Source organism: Tachysurus fulvidraco, chromosome 25 (assembly GCF_022655615.1).
Source record: "Tachysurus fulvidraco isolate hzauxx_2018 chromosome 25, HZAU_PFXX_2.0, whole genome shotgun sequence".
NCBI classification, from domain to species: domain Eukaryota; kingdom Metazoa; phylum Chordata; class Actinopteri; order Siluriformes; family Bagridae; genus Tachysurus; species Tachysurus fulvidraco.
In genome coordinates this window covers 14,745,857-14,770,249 of record NC_062542.1, presented here as the reverse complement: position 1 = coordinate 14,770,249, position 24,393 = coordinate 14,745,857, and the positions used below count along the sequence as shown (strand labels likewise).

Here is a 24,393-nt window from a genome sequence, read left to right as displayed (position 1 = left end):
TATAATAAATCAATGGTAATAATGATGAAATAAATTGTAATAATAATAATAATCACATTCTTCTTCTTCTTCTTATTCTTATTATTATTATTATCATCATTATTATTGTCTTATATTTCTTTAACATATGTATAAAACATTGTAAGGCAATTGTTTACAAAAAGTACAATTCTAATTATGAAAATTTTTTATTTGTTCCTAAATTGATAAATATTTATTTGCTTTATTTTAGAACATAATACATCAATAGTAAGGATAGTAATAAAAGTAATAAAATAAATGATGCTAATAATCACAATATAGTCACAACAACAAAAACAGTTATTATTCATATTATTAAATCTTGCTTCCTTTTTTTTATTATTATTATTGCGCAAACACACAATGAACTCTCATTTCAATGTCTCATTACTTTCAAAGGAATTTCTTTTCCTCTTGACGCTGTTATTAAAGTGAAGGCTTGCACAGCGGCAAAGCTGGAATGCAGAATTATAGGTTTGCTTCTCGCCTCGTCTCCCCTCAGACCCTCAGCGAGCGTGTGAAACGCCTCGGTTCCCTTGTTTGTGAAGCTCTGTTGAGACAGAAAAATGTCTCAGAGCTCTCGATTAATGTCATGCTGCATGATATTAAAGTCAAGAGTGTTATGTCCACAGCACTTACACTGATAAATGTCTTTCAGACAAGTGTTCATTCGCCATATTCTACGATGATAATGATAAATAAGGGACATGAAATGAAACAAAGCTGCCAAAACATTGCTGCAAAAAAAAATGTATAGTAGAAAATGTTCGAATGAAGCGATGTAGTCATTTAAAACTAATTATATCGGTCTCCAGAGCATAAAATGGTCTGTTGGAGTAGATGTCTAAGTCAAGTCAAGTCAAGAAGATTTTATTGTCAACTCAACCATACTGTATATCGCAGATGCCGTACACAGTGAAATGAAAGTGTAATAGCAGCAGTTATATGAGATATTGTAATGTTTGTGTAGTCAGATGCATTTAGGTGCAATTTAATTGGAAAAGATTGTGGACTTTCTTGTTAATTTATCTGTAAGGCGCTTTTTACAGTTGGCATCGTCTCAAAGCAGCTTCACAGAACCTAAACATAGAACAAAAGGTTATTATAGAGAATACTATAAATATTACTATAATACAAAAATCAAGGAATTTGTGTGGATTTTTTTCCCTGGTTTGTGTAACAAGCTTACTGTAGGTAAAGACGGAGGACTGATTTGTGAGCATTTACCGTACAGCCTCTGCTCTGATGCAGTAGATGACCTTCTTAAGCATTAAGTTCTGCTGGTGTTTACACAGGACCAGCGGTGTTTCCATCTGAATTATTTAAATCTGCAGCAGAGCCTTCACTTTTCCCTTCACCTTCAGCACCACCTAGAATTTCTCTCGGTCTCTCTCTCTCGCTATTTCTTCGACCTGTCTCTTTGGAGCTGTTTGGGTTTGGGTTCACCCTGCTCTCTGTAAAAACACACACACACACATACACACATACACACACACACACACACACACACACACACACACACACACACACACACACACACACACACACACACACTTTAGCTACTGTCTCAGAAGCTCTACTCTGTTTCTGGTGGTTATTTTTCCCGCGCTGTTGGTCGGAAGCTTATTATCTCTTCCTGTCAGGAATGTGGAGAATTTCCTGCGTTTCCGCTCTTTCCGGCCCTCGGAGAGGCCCTCTCCGTGCATGTGACAGCCCATCATCACATCACCTCAGCGTTTCACAGTGTGGGAAAGGATCCCTTTCATGAACGTGAAACGTTACTGGGACTAAAAAAAAAAATAGAAAAAAATAGAATGAAAGCTCAGGAGTAACGTGATGTTTTTCTTGGTCACTAAAGTGTAGCTGTCAGCCATGCGTGGCTTGTTAACACATTTTCGACATGTCTTTTTAAGCACTGCTTAGTGTTTCTTCCCACTGTACTGTATATAGTGGCCTATAGTGGCCCCGGTTCTCTGTTGCCGTACGCTTCGATGGAAATAAATTGCCCGGCTTCCTTCACCGCACACGTTCTTTTTTTACAGCCTTGGAGAAATGGCGTAACACATCGCACATCAACACGTCAAGCTGATTTGAAAGAGCTAGCGCTGAATAACAATCACATTCACTGTGCATTTGTACACACTGCGAATACAACAGCTGACGCTTGACATATGTACGTATGTTCTGTGTCCATCCAAGAGTGAAGAAATCTCCACAGCAGGTGGAGCTGGGTGTAAAGCTGTACTCGTAAATGGCTGAGAAAAAAAAATCCTGCAAAAGCATTAGATTGGATGTACAAGTGTGTTTGTGTGATTTACTACAGTCATAAGACATCCGCTTGTCCGTATTAGACTCTCTGGGTTGTGTGTTTGAAAATAAAATAACTCTCCACACCACAAGGGGGCAGAAATCTGTATTTAGACCAAAAACAACCAACAATCCACTATCAGAACTGCATGAAAGGGAAATAAAGGAAACTGTCTATCCCAACAGGGGCAAAAAAGATCTCTGATGTGGCAGAAATACAAAGCCAGTTCCCCAAATCACTTCCTTCTGTACAAAGTAGTATGAAACTATTCTTATGTGGTTTGGGACGTAGCCGAAGAAACTTCCACAGCATTGGGAAAAGCTGCTTGTAACAGTGCTCAAAAACCTCTGACACTTTATTTTTCCCTCATCTCCGAAGGTCTTGTTGTTGCTCCTCTTAACTTAGGGCCCTTGGAATCATCCCTATGTTTCTACCCCTGATTTGTGGCCTCAAAAACGTGCCTGTTGCCCGAAACCAGGTTTCCATCTCGGATCAGCACCAGAAAACTGAACGCTGATGTCCACTGACAAGATTGAAGTAGATATAAAGTGTAGGTGTATAAGAGGACAACATGGCACCGTTTTCTCCCATCGTATGTCCTTTAACGTTAGGATTGAAATGAGAGTCACCATCTTGTGCCAGACACTAGAGGGAAACATTCAGAAATGTTTTGACTTCAATTTCAGTCCTAACAAACAAAATGATGCCACTCAGCCACTGGTGCTCGATCAGACCTGGTCCCGTATTCGTGAAGATTCTTAGTGTAAAGAGTTTCTCTTAGTGATGAAATTTTAGAGAAGACCTAAAAATTTTAACCCTTAAAAGAGTTCTTAAGGTCAAAAAGTGTTGGAATTTCTTTATCAGAGGAGAAAATGGCCGAAAGGTGAAAAGGAAAAGAAATGTATTGTATACAATGTTTAATAATGATAGTGAGTTAATAAGATGATACAGATTAGATCGTGTAGGGATTATTTTTGTGACCAATCATATTAGAGATAACGTCTCAGTACATATAATTATATCATTTCTGTCACTGTGTCATTTAGAGATACTCTACCATCTCTGAAACAGAGACAAAATGCCATATAATTTATCTCTGTGACATTTTTGCTCCATGTCAGAGACGTTTACATTTACATTTACATGAAATTTATTACATTTAATAACATACAGATGTTAGAACATCTCTAATATGATCGGTCACAAACGTAATCCCTACACGATATAGACTCAAATATCTTAACGTAGAGACAAAGTGAAGGTTTATAATAGACCAGTTTTTAAAAGCGCTTTTTTTTTTTTATATTAGACAACCAATCACCAGTAACGGTTTAAGCCCCGCCTCCTGTCTAACATAAAAGTTGTTGTATTTTGCTCGCTGTGATTGGTCCTGAATCACTCTGAAGATTAGATTCCTAGTTAGAAATGTTTAAGCTAAATCAGGAGCTCTATGAGAATCTTTATGAATACGAATCCTGTTGTCTTGATGTCCTGATATTCTGATGTCCAGCAGTTACCATGGCAAGTCAGGGCTCTACACTCACTTGTGTTCTTTAGACTCTATAGCTATAGAGTTCTTAAAAATCTCCTATTCAATAATTTCTGATTTTTTTTAAAAACTATTTTTCCCAAAGGAACAGACTAACAGGGGTGTAACACAATGCCACTTCCCCACACTGTTACACATCGTTTTTGGGTGAAGGATTACACAGATATTTGTTTAAAGCCCAACGCCTGACTGGCGTCCCATAAAAACCCCCCGTAAAACACTAGAAATAAAACTTTGAGGTGAATCTGGCAGCAATGTCAGCATGATGTGTGAATTCTTCTTCTCATACTTCCTCAACCTCAGCTATTTCTACTGACCATTTAGTTTTGTTTCTACCTGCCCTTGATGTTTTTCTGCATGTTGACTAGTTCAGAGTTTTAAATGAAGTTCATGGTTCTGTTTTCCAAAATGTGAACAAACTACAGCTCGAGTAATGAAGAAGATATGTTTCCATGACCCCCATCGTAATTAGAAAATATGGCCGGTCGAAGCATGACCCTAGCCTACGTATCTTAAAAAATGGTGATCAGTATGAGATAGTATACTGTATATTGTATTAATGTACATTCTAATAGAATGTTTGTTCAGTAAATAATTCTATCTGCTTTCATTCATTCATTCATTTCCTACCGCTTATCCGAACTTCTCGGGTCACGGGGAGCCTGTGCCTATCTCAGGCATCGAGGCAGGATACACCCTGGACGGAGTGCCAACCCATCACAGGGCACACACACACTCTCATTCACACACACACACACACACACACACACACACACACACACACACACACACACACACACACACACACACACACACACACACACACACACACTCTCATTCACTCACACATTACGGACAATTTTCCAGAGATGCCAATCAACCTACCATGCATGTATTTGGACCAGGGGAGGAAACCGGAGTACCCGGAGGAAACCCCCGAGGCACGGGGAGAACATGCAAACTCCACACACACAAATAATAACTTCATTTTAAACTCCTGTAAAGATGCTTTGAGACAATGTAAATGTGTTGAACGTGCTATAAAAAGTAAATCGAATTGAATTAAATGCATGTTTGACTTGATCAACAACTCTATGTTGCCAGTGTTGCTGTTTCTCCTGCATTAACTTGTTTGCTCAGTGGTGTGTTGCTTTAACGGAAAAGTTGGAGTTTAGCTTTTAGCAACGAGGCATAATCTTCTAGATCAGACAGAGAGCGGAGAATGGCATCGCCATGCAGGCTGACTCCAGACACATTCCTGTGGGCAGCCAGAGAATATGTTTTTAGGCGTGTGTGTTTGTGTGTGTGTGTGTGTGTGTGTGTGTGTGTGTGTGTGTGTGTGTGTGTATGTGCCTGGCAGCCTCAAACTCTCTGCAATGTTGTTTGTGACAGGGAGAAAGCACGGTTTGTATGCTGTGGTCAGGAGGTTGGATTCAGACGAGGCTTTTCCACACTGGCTGCTCTGCTCCCCGCCTCCTTCCTCTTCGTTCCCGCCCACCTCCATATGCTCGCTCTGTATCGAATATCAGAATTGAAGCAGGAGAACAAGACTGTACAGATTTCTACATTTTGGAAGACGATATAGAGGTCGGGCAAGTAAAATGCTGCGTGAACCGTGGGTAACGTCCAAGATGTAAGATAAATAAGCCAGAGCCGGAGTGCCAAAAAATAATGGTCTTAACATTGTCCAGAAACCTGGAGCTAATAATGTTTTCATTTCTGAAGCAGTTTCAGATGGTATAGAGTCAAATTCCACAAATATCACTATGCTGTTCTTTTTGAGAGAGAAAAAAAAAAACACTGGTAATAAACTTGAAATAATACTTGAATTTCTTAAAATTGTGTGTATTGTGCTTTTTGTAGGTAAACCAGTCTCTTCATTCTCTTTTACATGGATCATAATGCAAGAACCAGGGTCATTGGTTTCATCCTGAGCTCGGTATGGGTTTCATCTACGCTCTCTGGTTTTTTTCCCCCACCTCTTAAAAACCTGCCAAAAGTTGAACTGGACACTTTTGGTACATACGAATGTGAGAACATGTGTGTCTTCTGCCCCGTGTCCCATTTATGGTGTAATCCCCCTCATACACAGTGTTCCCAGGATTCAATAAAAAAAATAAAGCGTTTACAGCCAAGACTTTCAAACCAGTGCAGAGGGATATTTTCATTATTTGACTTGTCTGAGACTTGTTTTCAATAAGCATCATGGCTGCTACAACATACAACAAAACACACTTCATGCAGCATGCAACCAAGAAACCACATGATATTTATACTAATGACAGTCCTGGGGAGGTCCCAATACAATGAAGTGGTGGTTTGGAGTTTGGCCATGTTGTTCTTACTCAGAAGTCATCAGTGCACCTTTTTCTGGTTAAAGCAAAAAGATGCAGGTTAGAGGAATTATATCCCAATCTTTGCGGCACGTACAATGGCTTTCGAAACGTGCCTTTTGTTGAGAGAATGAGTTGACTCGATGACCTTCTGCTGCAGTGTTTAGCTTTGTCACGATCAGTGGGTTTGCACAGAGAATCTGCTTATAAGCATGCATTATTACATACAGTACAGTGTTGTGGAAATAGGTTAACGATGATAAAGCATAGTGCCCTGTGATGGGTTGACAATCCGTCCAGGGTGTATCCTGCCTCGATGCCCAATGACGCCTGAGATAGACACAGGCTCCCCGTGACCCGAGAAGTTTGGATAAGCGGTAGAAAATGAATGAATGAATAAATGAATGAATGAATGAATGAATGAATGAATGAATGATAAAGCATATTATTGAAAGAAAGAAATGCTGCTGTAACGAACCAGACGGTAAACCGTCTGACGGTTGAATCCATGTACTGATTTTAAGGATAGACAGACATGCTAACAAATCCAAATCACAGCGCAAAAGCCGGTCAAGAAGTCGGAAATACACGTGGAGGCAGTCGGCATAACAAACAAATCCAAATCACAAAGACAAACAGAATAAATTGTAAAATGTGACACAAAGTCGACACACAATGTAACACTCAATATAGCAAAACAAACAGCTTGGTAAGATAGTGGACGCTAGCAATACTTCGTGTCATGCTGCTGCTAGCATCTATCATAAATGTCCACTATACCGGAAAAGTGGAAGTTTGACCCAGTATTCTGGTGACGTCTCCCTCCAGTGGGCTGGAGGCGGATTGGCCGTTTGTGTTCTTACAGCTGCATTATTATTATTATGAATGCATATTATAAATGCAAACTCCACACACACAAGGCGGAGGCAGGAATCGAACCCCCAACCCTGGAGGTGTGAGGTGAACGTGCTAACCACTAAGCCACCGTGCCCCCATTATTATTATTATTATTATTATTATTATTATTATTATTATTATTATTATTATTATTATTATTATTATTATTATTATTATTATTATCCATCCAGTGTTTAAAGTTTTTATCCTACACATGGTCATAGGAAATCTGGAGTCTAGCCTAGGGAACCCGGTCCACAAGGCATTGGACATCGTGGATGGGGTGCCGGTCCATTACAGGGCAGAATCACACACTCACTCAACCAACACACAGTATGAACAATTTAGAGATGCGTGTTAGCCTCCAGTGTGTGTCTTAGGACTGAGGGAGAAGACTGAAGAAGCCAGAGGAAATCACAGGGAGAACCTACAAAGTACACAAACTGGTCATAAGTAGAAACTGGGAATTTAACAACAACTAGATTCAAAAACTATCCATAATTTTCATTATTGGAAAACGTAGGTACAATAATAGCTATACTGCTCATATCAATGCTTCTGATCCATATTCATGTTTGATCAAGTAAGAAAATGAGTGAAGAGAACTTACATCTTTTAGCTTGTAAAGGTGGATAAGGCTAGCAGTGAGTGCTGCAGGTAATGAGCTGAGGACTTGTGCCTCATAGAAACCTGACACTGTTTATCAACCAGCTATCTAGTGTTTGGTCATCAGGACAATCTGTAACAATTTACACGAGCTGAACTCAACCCTCTACATGTTGGTGAAAGTCTGAGTTGTGCTCATCTGAGGAAAAGACGAGTTGAGCTGAGGAAAAGAGGAATATGGAAAATGTCAGACTGTGGAGTGAAATGTTAAAGGCCATGTTTGGCTGACGTCTTCAAAAGTGTCCTCGAGCCGTACGCTCTCGGGTCGGTGTAGCTACACCGGTGGAAGTGAGAGATAAAATGTTACTAAAAGATTTAAAGACAAAACGTTTTTGCAATATTTCCCTGTTGCTGTTGGATCTGGCTAAAGCTTCTATGAGCACATCGTGCAACACGGCTGTATCCTGGATCAGCCGTGTTACTAAACAGTGTTACATTCAGACTGTCATTTTTACATGCGAAGTGTTGGACACATTAGGCATTGATGTCCACATCTGTGCAGGGACATGCTGATACTCATCTCTAGAACATATCAGTACAGTAGGAATATTTGTGTTCAAAAGCAGGAGATTTGATTGTCAGTTTTGGGGCAAAGGACGGTTCAAATCATGGAGCTGAAAAAAACAATATGAACGTGATTTTTTAAAAATATTTGATTGACTTTGTATATGTTACATTAAATAAAGTTTTTTTTCTATGATGTATAGAAAAAAATTACATTCTGCCATTTTTGTGTTAAATTTGCTAGTAGAATTTACCTTTAAAAAAAGAAAGTCCAAATGATCAGTTATGTTTTAAAATTCAATAAATAAATAAAAATGAAAATTCAATGAATACAATTCAAAACTTAATTTTTTGTTATTTATATAGTGTATATAAATTCAAGATCTGTAACTGAGCAAAACTAAAAAAAAAAAAAAAAAAATCCCCAAATTTCCAAAATTATTAATGAATTAATTCATATATCAAAAATTATAATTAAAAAATTTTTTTATGCAATTTAAAAGAAAGAAATAAATAAAAGTGTGAAACTTCTCATCTCTAAAATAGCTTTTATGTCAATTATAGCCAAGGTTTCTACAGTGATGTAAACATTTGATGTTTAGTTTAGTTAATGTTCTAGCTAATGAGAGTAAACAAGGAATTTCAGTACAACATTAACATTTAGCTCTGTTCCAGTTCAAATCCTCTGTCTTTACCTCGGTTACTCCACGTCTCGTCACGTCAGATATGACTATAATTGGCTAAATTCTCGGCTTTAGCTCTACGGAGGAGTTTACTCTTCTTTAGGGATCTGAATGTTTCACATTTAGCTTAATTTACAAAAGATCTGTGTTTAAAAATGATTATAAAAATGCTAAAGGTTTCTGACGCGAAAGAGAAAAGTATCGTGATAATATGACGTGACTTCAAATATACAAAAGTCTTTAAATGCGGTTTGCATAGCTGTAGCTCTGAAATATTTTAGTCAAAGTATTTAAAGTATATAGGTGTATATATAATTTTTATCTATTTATTTATTTATTTATTTATGTTTTGCTGTGTCTCAGCTGTATCTGCACAGTGTCCATTTTAGAGGAGGGTTTGGGGAGTAGTCGTGGATTTTTTATTTTTTTATTTTTTTTGCTTCTCCGTGAGTTGCGTAACTTCTTTTTCTCCGAATCCATTACTGTTGACTAATGACATGCACGTATGAACTGCAGCTCAGACAGAACGCATACGAGAGAGCGGGGCAAAGGTAACATGGATACCATGGATACCGTGTTGTGTATACGTTAATACAGGAGGTCCTGTTTGCCCTCTGAGGCAGCAGCTCTGACTAACAGACAACTTTTCCAGTTATTTTTTTTTTCTTTCTTTTTTTTTCCTCCCCCTTCTCTCTCTTTGCTCCGACCTCCTTCGAGTGAGCGAAACAGATGTGAAGCAACAGTGTTCCGAGTTCCAGGGCAGAGAAGGTGAATGTGCAGATGTTGCAGTGACCGCTTTTCTTTGTTGCAGTCTCGCAGTCGAACAGCAGCTTAAAGAAACACAGGAGCAGGAGCATCTTCAGCCCGTTCTTCTGCTGCTTCCGCAACTACAATGTGGACCCGCCACTTCAGAACAACAAGACGTGTTCGCTGCCTCCACCTGCAGAAGAGAACAGCGGCTCCCCTAAGGTAAGCGTGTGCACGTGTGTGTGTGTGTGTGTGTGTGTGTGTGTGTGTGTGTGTGTGTGTGTGTATACATATAGTACATATATATATATATATATATATATATATATATATATACATATATATATATTTATATATATATATATGTATACATATAGTACATATATATATATATATATGTTTTGTGTGTGTTTGAATGTGAGTGCTTGTTGTTGTTTGTGCTATACACACACATCAGATCATTTATTTATTTATTTATTTATTTATTTATTTATTTAAATTGCAATGTTTAACTGAAGTCGTTATTACCAGCATCTCAGTTAAAGACTTGTTTGTCGTCTCACCTCACTCCTCGCTTTGTGTACACTCCGTGCTCTCGGCCTCTCCATCCTCACCGCAAAGTGTTCCAGCTGTTCCGAACCCAGTGAACTCACCCTGATGTTTACCATCCAGCTTCAGAAACGATGGACATGTTTCCCGACACACACATTCTTCAATATCCACCCACACGCACCCTCAGACACACACACACACACACACACACACACGCTCTTCCACTTCTCCGGTCCCCATAAAATGGCCCTTGAGTCTCAGATGATCGATTGCTGTGCTCCATACTTTTTTTTGTTGACTTCTTCTCTTTTCTGTCCCACACACACACACACACACACACACACACACACACACACACACACACACACACACACATACAAACACAGAGCAATGCCGTGCCCAGGGTACGCTACCAATTCCTCCACAAACATGCACATATGTTGCCAAGGCAGGTACACACAGCTATAAATGGAAGCGAGTGGGATCACGTTACTGAGTGGTGTTTACTCGCAAAAGCCTCGCATTCTGCAGCGGAATGTCCCACCGAAGTGCACCAGCTCCGAGCTAACCATGTTTCGGACCACCTTCTCTTTAAAAGGAGCACATAAATTCATGCGAACTTGGTGAACCATGAAACAGAGGGAATCAGTTTACACTCCAGTACAGGGCGCCTGTTCATGGCTTAATGTTGTTTCATTGCTTACATATTTCAAGTGTTTATGTTGATTTTCTCTCTCTCTCTCTCTCTCTCTCTCTCTCTCTCTCTCTCTCTCTCTCTCTCTCTCTCTCTCTCTCTCTCTGTTTCTCTCTCTCTCTGTCTCTCTCTCTCGCTTTCTCTCTCTCTCTCTCTCTCTCTCTCTCTCTCTCTCTCTCTCTCTCTCTCTCTCTCTCTCTTTCTCTTTCTCTTTCTGTTTCTCAGTGTGATCAGGTCCAGGTCATCCCTATCCCCAGTGTATGTATATCTTATATTCTGTCTGCCTGCTCGTGCCTGCATCTGATGTGAAGCTTTTGCTTTTTGTTTCTTTCCTGCACTTTTCCTGACCATTTCTCCAGAAACATCTGTTCATCCATCGTACCGACCCCATCCTCTGGGGTTTAAATCACTTATTATGACATAAGAAACCTCGTTCTCGTCCTTCTCCTAACTTCTCTCGTTTTAGACCTGAACATGCAGACCCATTTATCAAACAAATTTAATTTGTTAATAAAAATTACAAATCTAATAATATAAACATCGGTTGCATATGAGGAATCTCTTTAATGAGAATTTTAGAATCTGTTTAAATTGCTTAATTGTATTAATTGCACACAGAATTTAAATCATTATTTATTTATTATTATTTGTCCATATATTTAAACAGTGTAAGATGAGTCAGTTAGTTGACACACGTAATGTTACCTGATGCTAGGAGGAAGGGTTAATATGTGTTAATTTGTATTAGCTAACTGCAGTGGCCCAGATAATAGATATAATAGATTACAGCTAATAGATTTAATACATTATAGATTATAGCTAATAGATTATAGCTAATAGATTATAGCTACTAGATTACAGCTAATATATTATAGCTAAAAGATTATAGCTAATAGATTTAATAGATTATAGATTATAGCAAATAGATTATATCTTATAGATTACAGCTAATAGGTTATAGCTAATAGTTTATAGCTAATAGATTTAATCGATTATAGATTACAGCTAATAGATTATAGCTAATAGATTATAGCTAATAGATTACAGCTAATGGATTATAGCTAATAGATTTAATAGATTATAGATTATAGCTAATAGATTACAGCTAATAGATTACAGCTAATAGATTATAGCTAATAGATTATAGCTAATAGATTTAATACATTATAGATTATAGCTAATAGATTATAGCCAATAGATTATAGCTAATAGATTACAGCTAATGGATTATAGCTAATAGATTACAGCTAATAGATTTCATCGATTATAGATTATAGCTAATAGATTACAGCTAATAGATTACAGCTAATAGATTACAGCTAATAGATTTAATACATTATAGATTATAGCTAATAGATTATAGCTAATAGATTACAGCTAATAGATTATAGCTAATAGATTGAACAGATTATAGATTATAGCTAATAGATTACAGCTAATAGATTACAGCTAATAGATTACAGCTAATAGATTTAATACATTATAGATTATAGCTAATAGATTATAGCTAATAGATTACAGCTAATAGATTATAGCTAATACATTTAATAGATTATAGATTATAGCTAATAGATTACAGCTAATAGATTATAGCTAATAGATTGAACAGATTATAGATTATAGCTTTAATTAAAGGTTAAATATCCAGTTTCCAAAACAGCTTTTGTTTTAACAGATTACCTGCTAGCTAGCAAACGGGCGATGACACTTGAAGGCACTTCAACACTTGGCTGCCTTTCATCTTTAACACACTCAGAGGAAAGACCTCTATCTGACGGGTAGTTTATTTAGCTTACCCAAAAGTCTATCCGACACTTTTAACACTCAGCCGGGCAGCAGGATGTTAAATGTTCCTCCAGTGAGGTTCACACACTAACTGTGTTACATTCTCATAATTCTTAATTCTGTTCTAATTAGTTATAGAAGCTGTATCTAAACAACCGCTCGAGTGATTCCTCAGACCAAACGATTCCTCAGACCAAACGATTCCTCAGACCAAACGATTCCTCAGACCAAACGATTCCTCAGACCAAACGATTCCTATAACATGTGTGGTCCTGTTAGCTGTTTGTGAAGGATGTACAATATGTAGCAACGATCACTGTTACCTTGCATCAAACAAGCAGTTTTTGGACTGTTTGATTTCATTTGCTTTAGAAGCCCTACTGCGGTTTTCTAACAGGAATAAATAAAACGAGCGAGGACTGTAGAACAAGATACAAAATATAAGCGGCACAGACAGTCCAAGATACAAGATCCCTGAATACGAGCATTCGACTTCCTTCAGCAAGATAAGCACCTCATCCTCATCCTCGTGTTAGGAGTGGATTCCTTTATTCTTTGCTGTATTCTTTGGTTTGCCGTCAACTTCAGGGCTATACACTGAGTCTAGAACTAAATCCTTTAGGAACTTTGTAGAAGGTCACTAAAAGGTCATTGAACATTTCACACTTGAGTCTTGGAGCTGATATAAACACAGCTCTAAAAAAAAAGAATATTTTAGATTTAAGGAAAAAATACATAAAAATATTAAGTTTTCTCTACAGAATGTGATTTTATTGTGGTGACAAGAAACCAGTTCACTTGAAAATGATAAACTATAACATTAATAAAATGAATACTATATTTTATAGAACTGTAAAATATTAAACGTTTTTGTTGCATTATGGGATCGATTTTCAGCTCAGGTTTTTGAGGAGTTCGGTGTATGAGTTTATTCTTAGAAAATAAACGTATTTGATGTCCTAAAACGAACAGTGTTCATGTTACTCGATTCGGTCTCTTAGATCTGATGCAGATTCAGTGAAATTTCCACAGTTTTGAATTTGTTATTAACATATTTTACATTTGCAATGCAGTGACATTTTCTTCTCTCATTTTCTTCTTTTCTTCAATTAACAATAAATGTTGCTCAATAATTTTACCTCTTGTCTTGATAATAATAATAATAATAATAATAATAATAATAATAATAATAATAATAATTTAAAAATCATCCCCATGAAAAAAAGGTGGGAAAAAAAAGTTTCTGGTAAACAAAAACACTTCTGATAGCACAGAGAATTACAGAAGCTCTGGATTAGGCTTGAAATGACTCAAAAATAATAATGAATTATATATAAATGAGTAAAAGAGGGAAATTCAGTATTCAGTATTAAAATTTATTTCTCTGGCTAAAATCTTTGACAACCATTTCTTAATTCCTTATTTTTAAAATTTGTTACTAATCGTATCAGAACTGTATCTTTATCCTCGATGCTAACATCGCGAGTTTAAGTAGCAGCTAATATATCTTTTGTGTTGTTTTGTTTTGTTTTGAATGCCAGTGTTATTGCCACGTTATTGATTTGATTGGCATGATTTCTGCTTGTAATGCACAAAGAGGAATTTGGACTCGGATTTTTTTCCCCCCGGAACGTTCTCTTGCCCGAGGAAAAATGAAACGAACTGCTGTTGTACTAGCGTGTGATAAATGCTGAACAGATGTTTGTCATATTTTGTGTTTATACCTAATGATGCTTGGTAGAATAATGATGCAGCAATTTGATATCAAATAAGGACATTTGCCTTTTATTTATGTAATCCTCCATCTGTATTCTGTGAGAAAAAAAGAGTGAGAGAAAACTCAATAAACTTCACGTTAACATCATATTAGCATCGTTTAAGCGAGGGTTTTAATGCCAAGTTTGAGTAAAAAAAAAAAACGGATTTAGTTTCTATTTACAATAACTTTCTATTAGCTGTTTGGAAGAAGAGAGAGGTTTAATTGCTTTTAAGTGTATCTGACAGATTACGGAGTGAAATATAGCTTGTGAGGAAGTGATCGCTGCTAATCTGCCTCACAAAGCAAGTACAATGTATAATTTGTAACAAACAACCGATTTTCAGTTTTATTTATATTACATTTTTTGTTAGCTTTAGAAGCTCTGCTACTGTTTGTCATTAACGAGCCAGGACAGCGGAATAAGAGCCAAAGTACAAGTGACTTATCGCTTACTAGTGTGAAAGTAGCGTCAGCGTGTCACTGCGTTTGACTTGATCTTTTTAGAAACATCGGTTCCCACTGAGAAAACGTACAGAGTAGAAAGCTTGTTCATGACAAAGCACAACTTTTCAGCTCGCTCACCGATTCTCTTGGCGTTTGGGTTTGATCAAGAACGAGATAGATGTAGGTCTCGGCATTGTGGGTTTGCTTTCGACAAGGTACTCGATGGATTTTCCTCGTCCTTGTACTTATACTTAATTAGCATTCAGAAGCATTAACGAATCTTTCTGCAGCTGGATCTCGAGTTCCATGATTTGACTTTTAAATTGATCAAGGAGTGTTGATGATTTTTATTTACTGTATTAGTATTTGTACTACATGGCCTGTATTCATGGAAATTCTTAGTGTAAAGAGTTTCTCCTAGTGACGGCATTCCAAGAAAACTCTTAGAAATGTCCGAGTTTCCCCTTTAAACTTAATGAGAAGATCCTCGTAAAGATAAAAGTTATTCATAAAGCATTTTAACCCTTAAAAGAGCTCAAAGATCAAAAAGTGTTAGTAGAAGTGAGGAGAACTTTTAAGAGGGTTAATGATATGAGTTAGCGAGTTAATGATACAGATTAGATCGTGTAGGGATTATTTTTGTGACCGATCATATTAGATATAATGTCTCAGACATCAGCACAGAAACAGAGCTGAGATGCCATAGTGACAGAAATAATGTCATTTACATCTATTACATTTATAACATACAGATGTTAGAACATCTTTAATACGATCGGTCACGAACGTAACCCTACACGATATAGACTCAAATATCTTAACAAAGAGATTTATAATTTTTATAATAGACCAGATTTTAAAAGGGCTTCTTTTTTTATCCGTCAACCAATCACAGTCTTTAAAAGAATGCACTATAACTAGTAACGGGTTAAGCCCCGCCTCCTCTCTAAGGCAAGAGTTGTTGTATTTTCCTCGCTCAGAGCTGCTCTGTGATTGGTCCTGAATCACTCTGAAGATAAGATTCCTAGTTAGAAATGTTTAAGCTAAATTATGAGCTCTCTGAGATCAGTCTTAGAATCTTTCTAAATATAGTCCCAGGTTAATAACTAAAAGATAGTGGACGGGACACTACAGGCAAAATAAAGAGATGTTTTGACATTTTGAATAAATAGAAATCTCAGGTTTAAGCTAAAAGCAGGTATGTTATTTATTGCATGTGGTGGATCAGGAAACCCTACTGTCAGCATCGTTGGCACAGATACAGTACATCTCACAGCACGCGGTTCGTCCTTCATTGCCTTTGCTTCTTACACACAATGACACTCTTGTATACAAATACAGACACAGCGAAACACAACCAGTATATCCATTATATTGAGACAGTAAAAATACTGCTAGTAATAAATCATTTGAATAATTAGACCCTTAAGTAAAAGTAAATTAGTCGTATAGTAAAAAAAATGCTTTAATAATAGAATTTTGTTTCTTTAAAAATCTGCTAATTGTTTTGCTGTTTCAGTATTTTGAATGATGAGATGTAAAATACTGAGTACTGAAACCTGCACAGGTTTTTTTTAATTTTTTTTTATTTGCCTTCACTGTCTTAGTCATTGCTTCTAAACTTCTGGAGCTTGAATTTGTGTAAGCTAAATTATTACTATTATTAATTAAATGATTTAAATGAGTCGGATAAAGTGGTAGAAAATGAGTGAGAGTGAGTGAGTTACTTACCGCCCCTGCTATTAGAGTGAGAGAACGTGTGTGTGTGTGTGTGTGTGTGTGTGTGTGTGTGTGTGTGTTCACCCCCCCAGGTGAAGCCATCTGTGTGCTAATCATACCAGAGGACATCCTCACATTAGAGCTAGGTGTCATAGCTCTCAATGTCTCTGTCAGTCCCCCCCCCTTGTGTGTCTCTTTCGCCGTCTCTTTCTTTCTGTCTTTCTCTCACATCTTTCTTAATTATACATCCAAATTGTGCTTAACCACCATGACTAGGCGAAGGAGGCAAACGTTGGGGGAATCACTATTATCATAATCTTCTTGATCAGCTTGTACCCGAAATCTTCATTCTGACCCCCTCGCTTTAATTATCTATTTATTTTTATTTATTACATCACAGCAGGTAACACCAAGCCTATGTCAACAGCAACCTGGATCTGAAATGAAAGCTATAAAGCCGTTACGGTTTACACACCGGACAGCCTTCAGTTCCAACCCCGCTACAGTAATGACTCTGATTCTTTGATTCTGATTCTTTCTGCGAATTAATCACCGTTTTGTTTTTCCTCCTTTTCTGTCTTCTCTTTTTTTTCGTTCCCCTGTCCTTTTGGTCCTGCACGCTCGGTTACTTCTCAGTCTCCAGCCAAATATCTCCTACCTGATGTTAGCATCACGGACTACGGCAAGAACTGCGTGGTGATCGACCTCGATGAGACTCTGGTTCACAGCTCCTTCAAGGTACAACCTCAAACTCTGGGACGCATCATGACGTATTTTGTCAAAAATAAATAAATAAAATCCCTTAACATTTAGCTCAGATTTCACAAATGAGAATTTGTGAAATTTACAAATTGGGAATTTTTAAATGGGGAATTTTCACTTTAATTTATTAATTTATTTATTTATTTATTTATCATCATCATCATCATCGCTGATCACTCATTAGTACAAAAACATGTATTACATCAAATCAAGTGCAAACGTTTGTATAGCCTAAAGTCAAAAACACATTTTGTACCAAGACTGTCAGTGAGTTTGATGTTAAACTGATCTGGAGAAATTTTAAGAGATTTACGAGGAATGAATTGTATCTGATACAGAATGCAGGCTATGAGCTCGTCAGAGTCGCTATAGTAAAATATTTCACGATCATCACTCCTGATCCACCGAGGGCTCTGAGGCTCAGCCGTAGAAGACGCTGTGTGTTTAGAGCTCTGTGTGGGATTAAATCCTCTACTGAGATTTAATGACTGTACGGGGCCTAAAAACGTTCCCCTCAGGAGGCACCTGCTCACCCCGGGGATCTGTTTCACTACTGAATCTCCTGTAATTACACACATGCGCACACACACGCTCGCACACACACGCTCACACACGCACACACACATACAGAGTACACAAACATGCAGGCATACACTCACGTACACATATACAGACACGCATAAACACGTATGTATACACACACACACACGCATGCTCACACACACAAATACAAAAGTAGACACACATGTATGAATACACACTCACACTTACACACACACACTTGCATGGATAAACAAACTACACACACACACACACACGCATGCTCACACACACAAATACAAAAGTAGACACACATGCATGAATACACACTCACACTTACACACACACACTTGCATGGATAAACAAACTACACACACACACAAACACAAAAATACAAAAGTAAACACACATGCATGAATACACACTCACACTTACACACACACACTTGCATGGATAAACAAACTACACACACACACACACACACACACACGCATGCTCACACACACAAATACAAAAGTAGACACACACATGCATGAATACACACTCACACTTACACACACACTTGCATGGATAAACAAACTACACACACACACACACATGCATGCTCACACACACACAAATACATAAGTAGACACACATGCATGAATACACAGTCACACTTACACACACACTTGCATGGATAAACAAACTACACACACACACACACACGCATGCTCACACACACAAATACAAAAGTAGACACACATGCATGAATACACACTCACACTTACACACACTCGCATTGATAAACAAACTACACACACACACACACACACAATTTTTAAAAACTTTTCTCCTCTTTCTTAGGCAACATCATGTTATGTAAACTTTATAGATTGTTGTGTAGAAATCCCAGATCATGTTTTTTCTCCAACCAGCTGATGTTTGACGTGAGAATTAATTCATTGGTTTCCTGATTGGATAATTACTCAAGCAAGGCAGGTTTTACAGGTGTTTCTAATAAAGTGACAGACTGAAGGAGAGATTGAGCGAGAAAGAGAGAGTATGATCAAACCGTCTGCATTAATCGCCTGAATTTGGGAAAAGTGTCTCATGTTCATGACTTTGAGCATGCTCATAAATATTCACACCCATGCAGACACAACTAAACACACACACTCTTTACTGATACACATTATACAGACCACAGGCTACACACACACACACACACACACACACACACACACACACACACACACACACACACACTTTACCACATTAATGCTAATCTGTTGTATAGTTGTTTAGTGAAAGGATGTTAGTGAAAGTAAAGTTATTCTTCTAACAGCAGTGTGTTCCTTAAAATGTCCGCCTGGCAGTTCGTCTCGTTACTTAGGAAAGAGAAGGGAGGCGCTGGCTGAAAGAGAGAGGCCCGGAGAAAGGGAAGGAGTGAGGGAGATGGATGCCTTTGTGCATGCACACATGCTCACTCGCGCCCTCACATACACACACACACACACACACACACACACCACATGTACAAATACGCCCATTTTGCCACCCACACACCCATACTACATGAAAGACTAGAGACGATTGCACCCAAGGGCATGTCCCTGAGGTATACTGCACTGCACAGCCATGTTGAGGGCTGTTTCTTCATCCACGTCCCGCTAAAACACTGCTTACTTTTTCCTTCGAATGGAGTGTTCGAGATGTGGTCTGCTCTCGCTGACTAATTGCCTGTTGAGGGCCACATATTGAGTTGATTTTGTGCCTGTTCACTTGAAGGTCAAGTGGAAGCACAACATGCAGTACAGAGAGAGAGCGAGAGAGAGCGAGAAAGAGAGAGAGAGAGAGATCGGCTTTGTGATTTTCAGAGAATTATCTTTATTTTATATCACCAGGAAATACTGTACAGAAAGAAAGTTGCGTTTTGATGACTGACCAACAAAATCCAAAAATGAGGCATGTCCTGTTGTTAGGTTGGAATTTTCTTGGAAGGTGAAATTTCTTGTGTACATTGCTACATGGAGCTCATACGCCCCCTACTGGACATCTCGTCACTTCACGTATTTTTATTAAAGCATATGAGCCAGAAGCTTGCTTTTAGATCAGAGATCAGTGTTAGATAGTCAAGTCAAGTAAACACCTAGACGCAACTCTCAGAACTATGTCGAGTTTTAGCTCAGCGTGAAATTATAACACGGAAATTATACGTTCTGTATGAGATTTTAATCTGAACCTCTGCGTTCTGATTCCGCAGCCCATCAGCAATGCAGATTTCATCGTTCCTGTGGAAATCGATGGAACGGTACATCAGGTAACGTGAAGTCTATGAGTGCAGAGAAAATGTCAAACATGAACCGATCCCGTGGTAATCGATTGTAATGCTGAGGTGTAGTGAACAAGAAGGTGCCCTTACATGTCACTGAATATAAAGATCAGAGAGGATTCATGCTTCATTTCTGAAGGATCACTTTAAATCCAGAAGTGTACAGTGGTTAAGAACAAAACCTTTCTTGCCACAAACTACCCCGTTCAAGTACAAACAACAAACTAACGTAGAAGAAAAAACAACTTTACCAGATGCTCCATCTTTTAGCCCCAGATCCTATAAGCTAACCTCAACAAAACTAGCTAAATTTGCTATTGCTATAATGTTAGTGATGAACAGGAGCTTGATTTTAGTCATATCGTCGCTTTCGGGCGGAATCCTCGTATCTCCAAAACCATTATTTTTCAGGAAATTAAAAAAACGCCGTATTTTTTTGAGTTATTAAACATTGTATCAGTAAAGTTGTTATTATGCCTTATATTCCTATCATATACTGCACTGTTGTGTACCATCATTAACACAACATTTTCCCGAAGTCACCTTTTATCGGAGATACAAGCTTTATGACTTGGGAGCAGGGAGATACGAGATTATGCTGTCATCGATAAGAACGGTACGGACACAGACGTCGCTGCTGCCGACAGTGTTCAATAAAGTCTGCGGTCACGGAGTTAAGAGATTTGCGCTCAAGCTATTTGCTATTTTCAAGACTTTAGATTGGTTAATAACTTGTAAATATAACAGACCCACGTGGGGAATGACCGATAGCATCGATATGTTAAAAAATATGAAATTGACAAAATTTGGACATAGGAGGTTTCCGCCCGACAGCGACGATATACAGAATAACAGGCCACTTAGAATATATCTATTAACTGATCTGCTAGAATACGGTTATTAAATGTGAGCTAACTTGCTAGCAGTTAGATAGCCAGCTAGGCTAACTAAAGATTTCAGAAGAGAAAGTGGGTAAATTAGCATATCTTGAATATTTATGCATAATGGAATGTAAATTTAATAAACATTTTTTACCTTTAAAAAAAACTTAGTAAATCATTTTATACGTACATTAAACATCTTAGAATGTTGGAGTGATTTTAGCATCTTAAGCAACGGCTAAATGTTCGCTAAAGACAAGCATTTAATAGTTGTATCTTATATGTTATTATTTGATCAGTTTTTTTTCTTTTCTGCTGTTGGATCTACTTTGTTGTATATAGAAGAGAAAGAAGAGGAGGAGGAAAAAGAAAAAAAAAGAAGTGTGAGCAGATTCAGACAGTTTGCTTTAGACCAGTCTGCTCTGAAAGGGAGAACTTTGTAAGAGTCAGTAAGTGAAAAGTGCATCATGTCAGTATCACATTGTCACCACCTGCACCGTGTCTCGTCGGTGTCCAGACGATGGCTGTTACCTGGTTCAAGTAATCCAGGATAGGCTCTGTGTATCAGACTCGGCCTGTTCTTGGTTACTTGTACTGGGTTGCGGTGAATAAACGCCACATACACGAGAGGAAAGAAGACAAGAAGAGTGTATCAGAGCACATCAGAGTGATTGTGCAGATGTGTGTGTGTGTGTGTGTGTTGCTGATCAGCAGTTGTGTTGCTTGTTTTGCCGGCAGGTCTACGTGTTAAAGAGACCTCATGTGGATGAGTTTCTGCAGAAGCTGGGTGAACTGTTCGAATGTGTGCTGTTCACAGCCAGCTTAGCGAAGGTTAGACTCATTAACACACACACACACACACACACACACACACACACACACACACACACACACACACACACACACACACACACATACACTAAATAGAGAATGTATACTTGTTATGTAAAGCACTTACAACTGATTAGTAACGTACTACTTAGAATTTTGCAAATTCATTTTCTTGGGTTGAAATAACTTAGCGGGGTCACAGTGGCTTAGTGGTTAGCACGTTCGCCTCACACCTCCAGGGTTGGGGGTTCGATTCCCACCTCCGCCTTGTGTGTGTGGAGTTTGCATGTTCTCCCCGTGCCTTGAAGGATTCCTCCGGGTACTCCGGTTTCCTCCCCCGGTCCAAAGACATGCATGGTAGGTTGATTGGCATCTCTGGAAAATTGTCCGTAGTGTGTGAGTGAATGAGAGTGTGTGAGTGTGCCCTGTGATGGGTTGGCACTCCGTCCAGGGTGTATCCTACCTTGATGACACCTGAGATAGGCACAGGCTCCCCGTGACCCGAGAAGTTCTGACAAGCGGTAGAAAATGAATGAATGAATGAAATAACTTATTATAGAATCTTAAATAAAACAAAATCGATTATATATTCACTTAGTGAGGAGATATTTCATCTGTAGAAGAAGCTAGCAAAATTTGTGTTTAAATTTGTGTGTGTGTGTGTTTGTGTGTGTGTGTAGTATGCTGACCCTGTGGCAGATCTACTCGATCAGTGGGGTGTGTTTCGCGCTCGCCTCTTCAGAGAATCCTGCGTGTTTCACCGAGGGAACTATGTTAAAGACCTCAGCCGGCTCGGCCGACAACTCAGCAAAGTGATCATAGTGGACAACTCGCCCGCCTCGTACATCTTCCACCCAGAGAACGCCGTACGTCTCTCACAATCTGACCTACCATCTGTGTACAGTCCATAAGAATCTCAGACTGTTATTAAGTACAGTGTTATTATTTCCTCAGAGGGGATAATATATGTGTTATTCTGTCCTAAAGACTTTCCTGTAGTGGAAAACCTACTGATAAAATGCACAGAAATAGAAACGTGTCTCTACACAAAGCTTCACTTTATAAATAATTATAAAGGGATTTCTTTTTAAAATATGTTTTTGAATCTGTTTATTATCGATTGTATTATTCACTGTATGAACATAAACTGTCCTTTATATCACAGCAGGAACAGGACAAGTTGGAGTTCTCTAATTTCTCTTACAGTCTTATTTCCTGGTTTGTGTGTCTTATAAGCGTGTGACTATTTTTGTTTTCTTTTTAGGTCCCGGTGCAGTCGTGGTTTGACGACATGACTGACACAGAGCTGCTAGATTTGCTGCCTCTGTTTGAGGGTCTGAGCAGAGAGCAGGATGTTTACAGTGTGTTACAGAGCCTGAGGGCCAGGTAGCACCAATGCACAGGGATTACACCAGAAACACAGTCCAGCATCGCTGGTCAGGCCACGCTGTCGCATCTGCACTGCCCTACTGTCTGTCTCATGCACACAGGAGAGGACACATGGACCTTGTGCACCTATCGGAGTGCATCGCCACCCAGAGACACCAAGGGCACACACAATATGTACATAACGTTTGTTTCTAATCTTGCTGCAAAACAAGAAGGATTTTTTTTGTAAAAATTGAGATCATTATCCTAAAGTAATATTTCAGAACACAATGAAAATGACAGAAACATGTTGCGGAGGGTTTGGAAGATGCCGTAGCGACCCTCGACTTCGGTTCATGCTATGCAGACAGTCACGTCTCGGTCAGCCGTCTCCCCAACTGTGATTTTCCTTCTTTTCTTATTTAAAGAAAGTGCCTTCTAAACGTTTTTACAGACATACGTATAAGGGACGTTTTTATATGCTGCGTATTTCCAGACCTTTAAAACAATATTTGCTGTAAACCTCGAGCGGACAGACAAGCCTTTATTTTAACACTATTTATTTTATTTATTATTTCCCAGTGATTTCCACCAGACTTCATAGAGCTAAATGAACTGTGATGAAAAAAACAACAGATGTTTGTCTGGATTTATTTTTCAAATAAATAAATAAATAAATAAATAAAAATCATATAAGCATCGTGTTGAATACTGATTAGCATCTAAGTGCAGTTTGAGTAAATGACATGGAAACTGTTAAACAGCACTCAGTAAAGTACAGTATAAGCTTTTATGAGCATTTATCAGAAACAAAATAAAGGATGCAGTCGATATCAGTCATGGCTCAAGGTGTTGTTGTCTTTTAAACCTTCATAAGAGGAAGCAGGCTGAGATTTATTTATTTGGTTGATTGTTTATTTGCTTATATTTCAGCAGAGGATAAAAGTTATTAATTCAGTTGTTTATTTGTTTGTTTGTCTATCTTTGACAGAAGAATAATTGCTTCTTTTTGTTTGTTTGTTTGTTTGTTTGTTCA

The 24,393-nt window shown here is 38.2% G+C and overlaps 1 protein-coding gene and 1 long non-coding RNA gene across 5 annotated transcripts in view; one reads left to right on the top strand and one right to left on the bottom strand.

Moving 5' to 3' along the window:
- The window catches only part of ctdspla (CTD (carboxy-terminal domain, RNA polymerase II, polypeptide A) small phosphatase-like a), a 36,841-nt gene extending 12,798 nt beyond the window's left edge, over positions 1-24,043 (top strand). The window contains exons 1-8 of one of the 3 annotated variants that reach the window (XM_027174818.2): positions 9,317-9,512; positions 9,773-9,930; positions 11,180-11,212; positions 17,298-17,399; positions 20,209-20,265; positions 21,897-21,989; positions 22,670-22,855; positions 23,254-24,043. In XM_027174818.2, coding sequence (XP_027030619.1) covers positions 9,467-9,512; positions 9,773-9,930; positions 11,180-11,212; positions 17,298-17,399; positions 20,209-20,265; positions 21,897-21,989; positions 22,670-22,855; positions 23,254-23,379 — 801 coding nt within the window. In that variant the 5' untranslated portion in view covers positions 9,317-9,466 and the 3' untranslated portion in view covers positions 23,380-24,043. Of the gene's footprint in view, positions 1-9,316; positions 9,513-9,772; positions 9,931-11,179; positions 11,213-17,297; positions 17,400-20,208; positions 20,266-21,896; positions 21,990-22,669; positions 22,856-23,253 lie in introns of those variants that run through there. The other 2 variants (XM_027174817.2, XM_027174820.2) reach the window with 2 other exon arrangements.
- Positions 409-2,030, bottom strand: LOC125140246. Of its 2 annotated transcripts, XR_007139531.1 has the most exons (3): positions 1,211-2,030; positions 661-1,101; positions 409-571 (listed from the first exon to the last, which is right to left on the bottom strand). It is a non-coding gene; the product is annotated as an uncharacterized LOC125140246 (long non-coding RNA). The 2 variants fall into 2 exon arrangements; XR_007139530.1 differs by having other exon boundaries at positions 661-2,030.
- Positions 24,044-24,393: the final 350 nt, after the last annotated feature.